This window comes from Chaetodon auriga, chromosome 4, assembly GCF_051107435.1.
Source record: "Chaetodon auriga isolate fChaAug3 chromosome 4, fChaAug3.hap1, whole genome shotgun sequence".
Classification (NCBI taxonomy): domain Eukaryota; kingdom Metazoa; phylum Chordata; class Actinopteri; order Chaetodontiformes; family Chaetodontidae; genus Chaetodon; species Chaetodon auriga.
The window spans coordinates 1,472,457-1,486,187 of NC_135077.1; the positions used below are offsets into that span (position 1 = coordinate 1,472,457).

Consider the following 13,731-nt stretch of genomic DNA (forward strand, 5'->3'; position numbering starts at 1 on the left):
AAAACATGTAAATATGACACCGCAGAGGGAAATATGTGGTTTTATTGAAATATATAATTCGAACGTTTTGTGCGGAGGAGTTTGCTGTGAACAGTTTGATGATCCTAAATCAATCATCTGTACAAAGAGGACTGCAGAAAACAAACACCGGACAGCTGCATGCATGAAGGAGGGAGTCCTGTGAAGTACATCAATCTCCAAATATGAACCAGGGAACAAATTCCCCTCAAGCAGTCATTTACACCGAAGGTATAATTCAGCTCTGCTCTGCAGACACACAGCCGGGTGTCTTAGATGTCCCATTCATGGAGAAAAATCTCACCTTTGACCTCACGCTTCTTCTGACTTACAGGTTCAAGTTAACATGTTTACAGCTGCTCTGACCATCAGTCACAGAGAAAGATGGACATGACACAAAGTGGTCCGAGACGGTACAAATTAAGACAAGGCTGAAAAATACATTAAAGACCACGACTGATGGACACGTGTCTCTGCTGCGCTCGTCCATCACTTCCTCCTCCTTCATCGTCGCTGCTGACGTGAATGAAAACAAACAAACCAAAAAACAGCATTTTGTTTCTTTTTCATGAATGAAATATATTTCTGAGCTACATTAACTTTGGTCAACATGTCAAACTGTTACAGACGGTGGCAAAAAGGTCTGAAAGTGTTTAACAAATCGTCTTCCAAGAAAAGCTGAAGTCGCCGTTTCACAGACTTTAAACAGATTCCAGGTTTCAGGACAACTTCCACATGAGTTCTGCTTTCTGTTGTAAAGGTTAAATGTCCAGAGCTGGAGATTCATTCATTACAAGCAAAGTCACAGTCCTCAAGATATTGCATTTTTTTTTCCTCAACACATCCCAATTTATTTATTTATTTACTTTTTTTTTCTCCAAAAAAGGGCTTCCAAAGTACATTTGCCCCAAAGTTTCAAACAAACACCCAAACATTGCCAAAATGCTTCGACTGCTGTGCTTTACAAAGTGAACATTTGGCCTCAGAGACCAAGAACCAAAGAAAACGATCACTGTTCATAAAGGATCAGAATACTTGAACCAGGAGCGGCAGCGCACGTCGTCCTCCCTTGGAGACAGAAAATAAAGATTTGGATCCTTTTGTTGAGCTAAATTACCAAGTGCTCCTCGCTGTGCAGCATCTTCTGTCTTTTAAGTGCTGTTTTCATTCTTGTAGCGCATTTCATTGAAAAAAAAAGAAAATAATAAAATACAGATGTGGCAACAGGTGAAGCAAAGCAAGAGACAAAACTACCCAGACGAACCTCCCACACTCCCCCGCCCGCCGCCCGCCTTTCTGCCGCTCTGACTTCGTATTATTCTTTAGAAACAGGTACAAAGACTGAGGCAAGAGGGGCACATCGAGCCCAGAAATGAAGAATATTCTTACAAAAAAATGTCGAAAACAGTGATTAACAGATGAAGGGAGCTGAAGGCCGGGCCGCTCTTCAGCCCACGTCCGCCGAACGGCAGCGCTGGTTTGTGTAATGACGACGTTATGAGAGAGGAACAAGGAAACCTAAGACTGCCAACACGTCCGGTTTCAGGGGAAACATGCTGGAGCAGAAACAGGCTGCGAGAACCTGGAACACCCCTCCTCCTCCTCCTCCTCCTCGTCTTCCTCTTCCTCTCCTGTATTAGTTCTTGATCATGCCTCCATCTCCTTCGCTTACAAAACGCTTCCTCCCTCTAGTGGAGGAAACACAGTGTGACAGAGTTAGTGTCTGTTGGTGAGCAGCTGAATATTAAAGGTTAAAGCTGGTTATTTCTTTATTTTCTCTTATTTTGAACAAATCCTGCGAAAATCAAAAATGAATTAACCCTGATGACAAATGTTCTCAGTGTCCTCAAAGCCTAAGGCAGCGTATTCCTTTGAGCTCCAGTGTCGTCCAAAACTCATGAAAACACGTCAGTGCTGCACTTCATTGTTTAAGAACATGGACTCCACCGAGGAGCTGAAGTCTTGGCTGCGGTTTGTCTGATTGTCAACAGAATTACTGACAAACCACAGGCCTGATTTTCAGTAAACTCGGTGGAGGCGTGTCCAAGGAAGCGCCTAACAAATTTTGGAGAGGATCCGAATCACAAGACGGACACACAAATGATTTTTCACTTTCCTCAACGATGCAAAATGGGCGTTTGGCCCCGGTAGAATAAATGCCATACATCTTAACATCCAGTAGATGGTAGTAAAACCTGTGTTTCCTTCTGTATGTTAAGCATGTGTTTAAGTTTGGAGGATCATCTTAATGCACGGCTGAGGTGACGAGGCTTCAGACTGACACAACCGTGTTTTAGCAGAATTCTGATAGTTTTGGAAATAATCTGAGACACGTGCAGCGGCTGTGCTTGAAGATCAAGTGCTAATTAAAGGCTGACTAACCTGGAGGGACAGGCGTCCCTCAGCTGTTTGGTGATGACAGACTCCTGGTAGCAGAGGTCCACAAAGGTCTCCATGATGGAGTGAGCATGTGGCACATCAAGGTTGATTTCAGGGAGCTCGTTATAGACGCGCTGGAAGCCCTACAGGGAAAAGGGAGGATAAAAAAGACAGTTTGACGACGTGAACTTTCAGAGAAAAGGCTAATTTTGCTCAAATCGTGTCTTTCATGGAGACGTTTTTCACGCCAGCTTGGCTGAAAAGGCACTGACCCTGTTCATCTGGTCCACAGTGACGAGGCCTGTTTTCCAGAAGGACTGCAGCAGCTTTATCATCATGTGACTGGCAGTGTCTCCTTTTGACTCCAGCACCATCACTACCGCCTGAGGGACAGCGAGGACAGTGACATATGGTATGTGTGGACAAGAGGAGTGTGCTGCCATCATCCGATAATCAAGTCCAGGATCAGCAGAATCACAAGAGCTGATCAAAAAAGGTCCTTTCAGGGACGTGTAGGCGGCACATTTCACCACTGGGTGGCAGTGTTTGCCCTCTGCCTTTGTTTTACACACAGAGGATGAGATGCAGCAGTTGGACAAATCCAAACATGAATGTTTCTTATTTTAATGTGTGTCTATCTGTTAGATAATAAGAAAGTGACGAGTCGGGTGTTTCTCTCTGAAGGTGCTGCACATGTGGAACAGCACCACCTGACAGACGACACGTCAGACATCATCTCCTCTCATCCTGCTTCACTTTCCATTCTGCTGTCAGTCTCTTCCACTGGTTTCAAGTGCCACAGTAACATCCCGTCTTTCATACCTCATAGACCAGCTCGTGGTGGAAGTGTGGGACCTCCAGGTCCCGCAGGCAGCGCTCCGCCTCCGACACGTCTCCTGACACCAGGTACTCCTTGAGGAGGAGGTTCATCTGGAACAGGACGCACACACAGAAACCATTTGTTCATGCTGTTGAGATTTATATGTGCATCAAACACACCTGGAATGAAGAACGACCTGTAAGTGTCGTCACTGGACGGGCGGTTCAACATCAAAAACAAACTTTTCTGTGAGAACAGACGGACAAACAGACGTGGAGTCTTTGTCTTTCTGATAAAAAGAGAAATGATGACTAAACCTTTGACATCTGGGACAAACCCTTGTTTGCTGGATTAACAAAGAGTTTGTGTTGGCCGAGCTGAACAACAACACCTGAAAGGATCCGTCTCCTACATCAAGCCTCTGTATGTGAGGGACTGACTGGTAATAACCAGACTTCCTTGGGAAATGAAACTTGGCACACCTGCCTGTCGTACCTGGCAACTGGAGCTCCGCTAGAAAACAAACAAACAAACAAAGAAACAGCTTCCTGTTTGAAGCTGCGCTCGAGTCTTTCCGTCTCTTACTTGTCAGCGTTGCTCAGTCGTGTCGCTCAGCGCTGAGCTGCACACATCAACCATTTCACCCAAATTTATTTATGGCACAATTACTCATCGCTGAGATTAGCGAGGCGCGTGATTGATGCAAGTTGAAAAGCCTCAAAGCTGGACCGACCAGCACTCGTGAGTCAGCCGTGGGTCTCGTTCACTGAGCTGGAGGTGTGATGTGGACGGCTGGGGGGGGGGGGGGGGGGGGGTGAAGACACCCAGAGGACGACAGGGGGCCTCCTGCTGCAGCCAGTCGCCCTCAGGCTGCACACAGGCGGGCAGGAAGTCAAAGCTGGACAGCAGGTCTGAGCTACCGACGGTTACACAACGCCGCATGACTGACGGCGCTGACGGACCCCGAAAATGTTGCATAACTCACGATTGACAACGTGTGCACTCGAACCTCCCACACCGCCCACACCTGCATTAGCAGCAAAAAATCCAGAAAATCACGATCACGAACAATAACTGCAAGCAAAGACAAAGCCGCGTGTGTGTGTGTGTGTGTGTGTGTGTGTGGACACTGCACACACACTGCAGGGTGTGTGTGTGTGTGTGTGTGTGTGTGTGTGTGTGTGGACACTGCACACACACTGCAGGGTGTGTGTGTGTGTGTGTTTATGTGTGTCAGCCTCTCCCATGGCCTCCTTTTTGCGGTTCCAGTTTCTCGGAGGAGAAAAGCTCTCTGCTGACACAGCACAGGCTTGGCCCGTGGCTCTCTTCCCAGCATGCACCCCTGCCTTCTGTTTACATGCGTGGCACGATGTCAACCTGAAACACACTGACCTCTTTTTAAAATGAGCAGTATTCTCCCCGCTTGGCGCGAGCTCACCTCTTTGACGAGATGTTTGACAGGTCTCTGGCCTCCGCCGACGCCCCACACGTTATCCAGGCGAACCATCTCCCTCGTCATGCTGAGCAGCACGGCGGCGCGGTCCAACGCCACTCTGAGAAAATACCCACACACCACAAAATGCTCATTTATGTCTACATAGACAGAAACAGACGGAGACAGAGCAGACGGGGAGGAGCGTGGAGTTTGGGTTCTAATCGTCTTTTTGACAGTAAAAACTAACTTCACGCGTTCTTCTCAAAGATCTGACGAGGCTTCAGGAACCACAGCTGACACTTTGAGGCTGGTTGTGTTGAAGCAGCAGCTGGTCTAGTTTGCTCATCCTGGCTCACCTGGCATGGTCACAGTCCACTTTGCCTTTGTAACAGTCCAGGAACGACATGGGGAGGATGTGGTCCGCGATGGCTCGGGCTATGAACTGGCCCAACATCTGAAAGACCAAAAGCATCTTCTACACCAGGATACACCTCACACACTTTCTGCAGCGCACAGAAACACGACAGCACAGATCAGTTCGTCCTCCGCATGCATACCTGCGGAGCCTCCGGCGTGTCCAGAATGAGGTCTGGCAGCTCTTTGAGCATCTTGTCGAAGGCGCGCGCCATGTCGCTCTGTGACAGCAGCTTCCCCGACAGGTCCGACAGCAGGCGGGAGGTCAGCTCTCGGTGGCTGGCTTTGCCCTCCAGGGACAGCGACACGGCCAGGGAGGAGAACTCGTACTTATGTGGGCCCAGGTTGAGCTCCTTCAGCAACATCTGACAGGAGAGAGGACATATCAACCCACGATCCTTCGCTCCATCACTGGGCTCATCCGTCACTTCTCGTCTAAACGCTCACCCCCCCCACCCCTCCACCCCCCCGCTCGTACCTGCACCTCCTTAGTGTCTCCGTGTTCAAAGTACTCCTGAACAATCGGGTTGACCATCTTCTCCAGCTCCTTCTCGTCCACCTCGGGAACAACTTTAGCATAAACCGTGTCCCCCTGCGCAAGAACACACACGATCAGTCACGGAAACCCATCAGACATGAATCACTGACAGTTCTTACAGTTTACTCTAATGATACTGATATTTGTGTTGCACCTTTCATTTATAACAGCAGCTGAAAACAGAATGCCAGTGAATAAAATAAGAACAAAGTGAAGCAAACGTCACTCCTCTGTGTTAGACGGTCCGGTTTTCTGAATTCATGTGCGTCATCATTTAAGACCATCAGCGGCACTTCTTTGTCTGGTCCAACTAACCTTTGAGGTGATCTTCTGCTCGACCTGCAGCTCAGCAGTGAGCACTGACAGTCGAAACAATCAGCACAGATGGAATCCATTAGAAACCCACAAACTAGAAAAGGGGAACAACTACTTTGGCTTTTTAAGAGAAGGATGGTTTTTAATGTCCCGTGAAATTTAGAGCATAAAAAAACGACTCGACCTCTTCTAATAAGTTCATGTAAGAGGGGAAAAACATGAGCTTAAAGAGGGACTGCAGCCAAAAGTCCAAAACTCTGATTCACTTCCCCGTTTCCTGCTGGCGCTGCGTGGGCTGACTGTTTGTCGAGGCCGAAGAACGACGCTGGATTTCAGAAACATTTCTTCTTTTAATCTGGACAGGAGGACATTTCTCAAACAAAACTACACACTTTGCCATTCTCCCGAGGACGGGGTGACCTGCAGGCCGTCTGCACACGGTCCACGTGTTCCTCTGAGCCCGTCTGACCCAGTTCCCCGTTAACACACTGACACCTTTCTGCTGCGCTCCTGCAGCATTCAAGGCCGGCTCCCGGCGGCGAGCCCAAACCGTTATCAGCTCATTGCAGACAGAAGCTCGATTCTCACTCTGAAATTCAGCCAATGAAAGCTCCAGCATCACGCAGAGCGCCGCCTGATAACGGGGTTAAAGATTGAACGCTCTGATGATTGTGATGGGACGGAGCCACCTGGATGAATCAGGTGAGGAGGTGTTTTCTGCCAGCTCGGCCAAATTCTGAGGACTTCAAACAGATGGATCAATAATCGAGTATCAATTAGAAAAAAGTGTTTTTGATCGTTTGCCACGCAGGATGTCAGAGTTCATCACAGCAGAGACACACTGTGGGACTCATTCACAGGCTGAGCGTCGACATCAGCACGTTTGTTTGACACAAGACATAAAAACCGTCGCCCGGCGCGCCGCGGCGCTGAGCGGTGGCCTCTCTGGAACAAAGACGGGTCAGAGCAACAACGAGCGAGATGAAGGAAGCTCTGCTGGCGACGCAGAGCTCTGTGTGACGCTCAGGTGATGCAAACCTTTGAAAAATGAAGGATCAGCTTCCACTGTGCAAAAGACAGAAGAAGATCCCTTTAATTTCCAGCTGAAATTACAAAAATATTGATCTTTAAGTCATTTTTCAGGCAGAAATGTCAAATCTCTTTTTGAACAGTCGGCTGCACAAAACGAGCCGTCTGAAGACTTCACATTGGACTACAACCCACGATTAATCAGCTCAATCTAGAAAACGACAGATTAACCAAGATTTTAAAGGCGAAGGTGAAGGCGGCACCAGGAGCCACAACGCCGCCACCTCACATCCTGCCAGGCCTCATCCCTCATTTCCTGTCGTCTCTCCACTCAGGACACAGTCCAAACTCTTTCAGATGAACATGCACGCGTCCACAGTCGGCTACACGCACTCACCTGAGCAGACTCGTCATAGTTGGGGTCCCGTACGTCCGGCTCCTCGTCTTCATAAACCATCCCAGCAGCCCCCCAAACTCCTTTACCACCTGCCCCACCTGGACGAACCAGACAGTCAGCAGACCAGCACACGTCAGAGGTCGGCACATCGCCATGATCCCAAACACGCTGATGAAACTTTCTACTGCTCGTTTTTCCATTTTCATTCTGACAGTTGAGGTTTTAACATGTCGGCCGTTTATCTTAAAAGCTAAAACGCAGAACGCCGCGCACGCCGCGGAGCTCAGACGTACCTTTTTTGGGCAGCCCTCGGCCTTTGCCCGTCCTGGACTTGCGGTCGTTGGTGTTGCCTTTGCCCTTCGGACTGTTCGGGTCGCCTCCCGCCACATCTCCCGACTCGGAGAAGGACTCGCTGGTGGAGTTGCGGGAGGAGGACTTGCGCAGGCGACGTTTGGCTTTGGCCTTGAGCCGCGCCTCGTGGAGCGCCTTCTCCTGGGGCGTCCAGTTCCCGTTCACCTCCGCCTCGTTCAGCGCGTCCTCGTCGCCGCTGTAGGGACGGTCGGCCTCTGCCCGGCTGTCGTCGAAAGAGAACATCCCTGCGGGCAGAAAATTCGAAGCCTTCAGTGATGTGGTTTATTATCACAGCGCCATGAAAAGGTGCAGGTCACTGAGGACACGAGAGGAACTCTTCATGACTCAAAGTACTCGAGGACAGTCTGTGGAAGACACAGTAAGTCCTGCATTCAAATGTTTCGTTCAGTGAAAGTACAAAAGTATTCACATCAAAGGACACTTAAAGTACCAAATGCAAAGTATTCATGCAGAATGAATAATACAGAACATCGCTGGCAGCATCAAGGTCATTCCTCCCGGCAGCCGTCAGACTGTACAATAAAAACTGCTCCAAGTAATCAGGGCAATAAAACATAAGTCTGTAAATACTATCTACAATTTCTTACAATTTTTTACAATTTCTTTCTTTTTATTTTTATTTAAAATTCTCACTCTTTTGTATATATTCTGATGTTTCTAATTTGCGTGCACTTCTTATATTAATCTGCTCTACTGATGCTGCTGTAATCTGGAATTTCCCATCGCGGGACAAATAAAGGATTTTTGAATTGAATTGAATTGAATTGAATGAAACGACATTCAGAAAAACTACAGTAAATAAAATGTGACACATTCAGGTGGAAACATGGGGGAGCGCATGCTGGAGAAACGCTGACTAAAGTTTTTCCCCTTTTTTTTTTATTCCTCCGTCTTCTCGCGATCTGTCCGCTGCAGCTTCAACAAGCCTGACTACATATGGCATGGTCGGTCCATGGCGGGTCACATGACCGGGCTGCAGGAGCGAGGGGGGAGCAGAGGGAGCAGGAATGTCTGAGGGTGTAATGAATACTTGCCCCAAATGGCAGTTTGAGGAGTTACGGCCCTATAGATTACAGGACATGTAGAAAACACACCGAGGGAGGGGAGGAGAGGGGAGGGGAGGAGAAGGGAGGAGAGGGGAGGGGAGGAGAAGGGAGGAGAGGGGAGGAGAGCCAAGCCACAGATTAAACCAACAATCTGGAAAAGCAGCAGCAGAAAATGCTTACAAATCGTGTCATTATCATAGTTCTGCAGCAGGGAGAAACAAACTGAAACCTCCTCTAAAAGAGGAGCTCAGCTCAGGAGGGAGAGAAACAGGAAAAGCTCCTTCCAGCGAAGTGGGACACCTCCCTGAGTTAACCTGTTGTGGTCGGAGCAGCACCACACCCTCAGCCTTCAAAACCTGTAAACATCCAACCATGTGGCACCTCCTCCTCCTCCTCCTCCTCCTCCTCCCCTCACTTAGGCCACAAGGCCTGCCAGCGCAGTAAATTAGGATCCAACCAATGGCGGCGTGCCAAATAAACAGGCCGGCCAATTGGGAAAGAGCAAAAAAAAAATAGGAAGGCAGAAAAGTCGGAGATGTTTGCCAGGACAAAAGGTTGAAACACAACAGAACAAAAGTTAGCCGAGCCAGCAGAGCCTGAGCGAGACCATGAGCCTCTTCAGGCCTTCCTCGAAACACACAGTCTGAGGGCCACAGAGCTGCAGCATCACGCTCACTCTGCCGCCTGACCCTGAACGCCTCCCAGCAAACCACACCACACCGTCATGATGGTTTCCACAGCCGCCTCCGTCCGCAGCCAGATGCGGACCAGCAGAGTACCTCTGGCCTACGCGGTGCGTGGGAGCGTCCGCGGGCCGGGCAGCGTTTGTGAATGAGAGCGAGCTCGCGTTCCTCTGAAGACACATGCAGTTTGCAGGACTGTAAGTCTGAATGTGTCCACTGGAGACGGAGTCAGAGAATCTGTCAGATGCAGCTTGAGGCCCGTTTTCACGTCTCTGCGCTGAAATCCAAAACTGCCAACAGAAGAAACGAACAAAACCTGCAGGATCCTCAATGAAGGAGAGATTTTATTTTAATAACCTTCAAACTCAGTAATCTAAGTTTGTGTGGAAGACGACATCAGAAGTGTTGAAACATCTGATCCGACAGATTCCACATGTTTTACTCATCTTTAACACATGAAAGGTGCAAACTGTTCAGTCTGAAGAAGAACTCCGACCGAACTCGTCTGCCTGAAGCACAACACCAGAGACGCTCTGCTCTTTTAATGTTTTCTCGCTGTGTGTTCATTAACTTCCCTTTTCTTCATTTCTCACATCTGCGTCAGTTTGAGACACAACAGTGGGACCATTGTGGCCTCGAGTGTGTGAAAAAGGACAAACTCCTGCTTAAAACAAAGGTCAGCTGGGCAGAGAAATGGACCAGAAGAGACGTGTCTGTCAGCCCACGCCCAGAAAAAAGACCTAAGTGAGAACATGTGTGACGTCCTCTTTGGTCAAACAAGCGTCTGCACAGTGATAACGGGGACAAAAGCAAACCGTCCTCTGCTCTCCGTCCTCTGCTGATTATCAAAGGGGAGACGGGCGTGGACGTCCCGGGGGTTTAACTGTCATCCCGTTTAATGAAAGGAGACCCGAGCAGAGACAACTTAAAAACACGCTTCAGACGTGTGTGTATGATTCTGTTTAAACACACAACAGAGGCTGAGGAAGTGACCACACACACACACACACACACACACACACACACACACACACACACACACACACACGAAACGATCAGTGGAGGAAAATGAACCTCGCTGATGGAAACTTGTGCAGTTTTGCTGACTGTGCAGCTTTGAGTCACAGCTGAGAGCAACAACACAGATAAAGAGCACAGGAGAGATTAGAGGACAGGAAGTCCACCTGATCAGGTCCTTATTGAACCATCGGCCAATCGCCTCCACGGACGCGCGTAAAACAGCTCTTTGCACAAAGAGCTTCATTCAGCGTCGGCCGCTGTGTGCAAACACGTTTTCATGAATGTATGCGGGAGGAGGAGCGTGGACAAAAGGAGGACATGTGTGTACTCAGCGGGCCACGAGCTGATCGGGCTTGACGTTCATGGCGGCTCCTAACGCATCCAGGAGTTCTGGAGGAGTTCCCACAGCTACAGCTCAGCCTATGGGCCAGTGATCAGGCACAGACCTGCTCCGATCACCTCAGCCAAGACTAACAGATTATTTATGGCAAAACATCCTGAAGCCATTCACATAAAATGAGCCGTGCCCACATTCAGAGCCAATTTCTCCTTTTTTACAAGTTAAAAATTAAAAATCTGCTTTAAAATCACATCAGGCCACAAGTTGAGTTTCTGGATTTTTGCAGGATTTTGCTTCTGGTGGCAGAAGGGTGGAGCCACCTGTCAGGTGGCTTGTTGTGTGTTGAGTTGAAGTTCATAGAAAAAAGTCAGGCAAACTCCAGTCTCCTGATTAAAGCTTTAACGAGGAGTAAAGCTCTGAACTAACGGATTCTGATTCTTCTGTCAAACTTCCGTTTTCGAGGTCAAGAACTTTCACAGTCAAACGTGACGGTTGTATCCAAAAGATGCAAATTTGGGTGTTTTTGTTGCTGTTCACACTGGAAACTTTAAGGCGCTGCTGTAGGATCTGGTGATTTGAGAATAAGCTCGACCGATCTGATCATCGGAGAGACTCCACGTCCGATCAACTGCTGAGCGTCCACACTGACCACAAGCTGTTTCCCCTCCTCGTTACCCCAGCAGACAATAGATTCTTTAACAGAGAGAGTGTGAGTGTGTGTGTGTGTCCACCTCATCAACAGAGGCTGCTCAGTCAAGCATGGCTGACCTTCCTTGAGACAAAAAGGCTCGTCAGATTCATGCAGCCCATCTGTGCACTGAGGCATCTTCTCACACACACACACACACACACACACACACTCTACAATGAAGTGCCATGTGGGTCTGCCCCGCACTGATCCACCTGTGTGGACCCTCAGGTGAGTTGTTAACACAGGTCGAGCTTCGACGCTCGTCACAAACGTGGATTCTCGGTTGGGGAGAGACACACACACACACACACACACTCAACGTGGATTCTCAGTTGGACACAAACACACACGCTTCTCTCACTTATGTAAGCTTTAAATGCACAACAACGCAGGGATTATGTAAGGCGTTCCTATTGGCTGGTACAGTAGGCTATACGTGTCGACGTCACCGCCAGGCCGACCCGAGCACGGAACTGAATGTGCCACGAGCTCAGGTAGCAGCCAAGAAACGCCAGTGTGCAGATTAAAAACATCCAGCAAACACTGAACGCATCACAGACACATATCAGAGGATCGATGAGTGACGCGTCGGTGATCCGGATCGAACCGCGTTCTGTTGCGGTGCTGCGGTGTCGTGTTGGCGTTTACTCGTTAAAAACCCATAATTCCTGAAAAGAACGGGTCTGTGAGCCCAGCAGCACCGCGTCTGGCCCTAAATAAGGTTAAAACACTCCACGCGGACGCAAAACGTCCCGACGCACGCGGAGCAGATTGAGGAACCGCAACCATAACATCCTGTCGACCAGGAAAAAGAAGCAGGAACCAAAACAGCTCGATCTCACTCATGACTGCTCGTGTGACACCGAAAACGAACGGCAGAGATTCGTGTGTGTGTGTGTGTGTGTGTGTGTGTGTGTGTGTGTTTGTAAACGCACTCAGCTGCAGCGCTGATTCCGCGTGCACGCGCTTGTCAAAGCGGAAGTGAGCGTTACGGCCTGGTCCAATCAGAAACGTGAAAGGGTTAAATGTAAGAGCAGCACAACAACAACGCCAAAGCCCCAAAGACAAAAAGTCCGACCCGTTCGAGGAGTTCGGTCCTGGCCGCAGCGCCCTGAAGCTGGGCCCGTGTGCGCGCGTTTGTGCTGCTTGTTGCACCAGTGCATCGACGTGCATGCGTGTGTGCGTGTGTGTGCTGTTAACGGAGCACATGGTGGAGCATGGCTAACGCTGCAGCCCATCCCATGCAGGGACAATGGACGCGGGGGAGCACGCCAGCAGGCCCAGCGGTGCCTCCGTCACACTCTGCACCGACGGACGCTGCGTGAAGCGAAGCCGAGCTCGTTCACTCACCGTCGGCTTGCGGAGCGGAGGACCACGTATCCACTTCGGTCGCCATGGCGCTCTCCAAATGCTCGATTAAAAATCCTCACGGTGCGCTCCTCCTGCCGAGCAACAAACCCCCAAAAACTGCAAGCAAACGTCCGCAGAACGAGCCGTTTGGTGCAGAGCAGACTTCTGGCAGATGGCACCTGACGGAGGGAGAAAAGCGGAGCCCGGAGCCTTTTTTACGTGATGCACGATATCAGCTGCAGAAAAGAGACAAAAAAACGACCAAAGTGAGTCAGAAAGAGCAGAAATGCAGAAGAAGCGGCGCAGGTCGGTGCGGAGGCTTCACGCGCTTCTCAGCGTTTCCGGCTGAGCAGAGAAAAGTGAAGGTGAGACGCAGGTAAACTAGTCCGAGCGCGTGCAGACAAACAGGCTGCAAGATAAACAAAGTCTGTTTTTAACTTTGCAGAAGCGATCCGGGCGGAGTCACGTGGGGTGAAACACGGATGGGGAGTGGTCAGGAGAGGGGGTGGGGGCTGGTCCACCCTGACCAATCACAGAGCAGCAGAGCTGTACGAGCCATCGCTGCGCTGCATGAAAAATAGAGTTAAAGCTTCAAATGAGTGAATGAAATCACTCTGCTGAAACCTGTAAAAAAAAAAAAAAAAAAAAAAAAAAAATCAGCTGTGACGTAGAAATCACACCAACATCAAGTGTTTGAAGCTTTTTATTGATTTACTCATCTGATATCTACAGTTCCTCATTATTCTACTTCATTCTACTGGTTTATAAACATAATCCTAATAAATATTCATCACATCAAGCTCAGTCCAGTTTATGAGCCCGAACACGACCTTTGATGGCAGTCAAAGCTTTAAAGCTGTACTGATTTCATTGGCTGCTGGATA

The 13,731-nt window shown here is 49.2% G+C and overlaps 1 protein-coding gene across 1 annotated transcript; it reads right to left on the bottom strand.

Annotated features, from left to right (window-relative positions):
* Window positions 1–24: 24 nt before the first annotated feature.
* On the bottom strand, window positions 25–13,308 carry pdcd4a (programmed cell death 4a). The gene is made up of 11 exons (XM_076727373.1): window positions 12,848–13,308; window positions 7,639–7,941; window positions 7,346–7,443; window positions 5,545–5,658; window positions 5,210–5,431; window positions 5,009–5,106; window positions 4,656–4,770; window positions 3,220–3,327; window positions 2,670–2,780; window positions 2,401–2,540; window positions 25–1,706 (listed from the first exon to the last, which is right to left on the bottom strand). Exons 1-11 carry the CDS (start codon window positions 12,891–12,893, stop codon window positions 1,655–1,657), a joined length of 1,407 nt encoding a protein of 468 aa, XP_076583488.1. The 5' UTR covers window positions 12,894–13,308; the 3' UTR covers window positions 25–1,654.
* Between the last annotated feature and the right edge of the window lie 423 nt (window positions 13,309–13,731).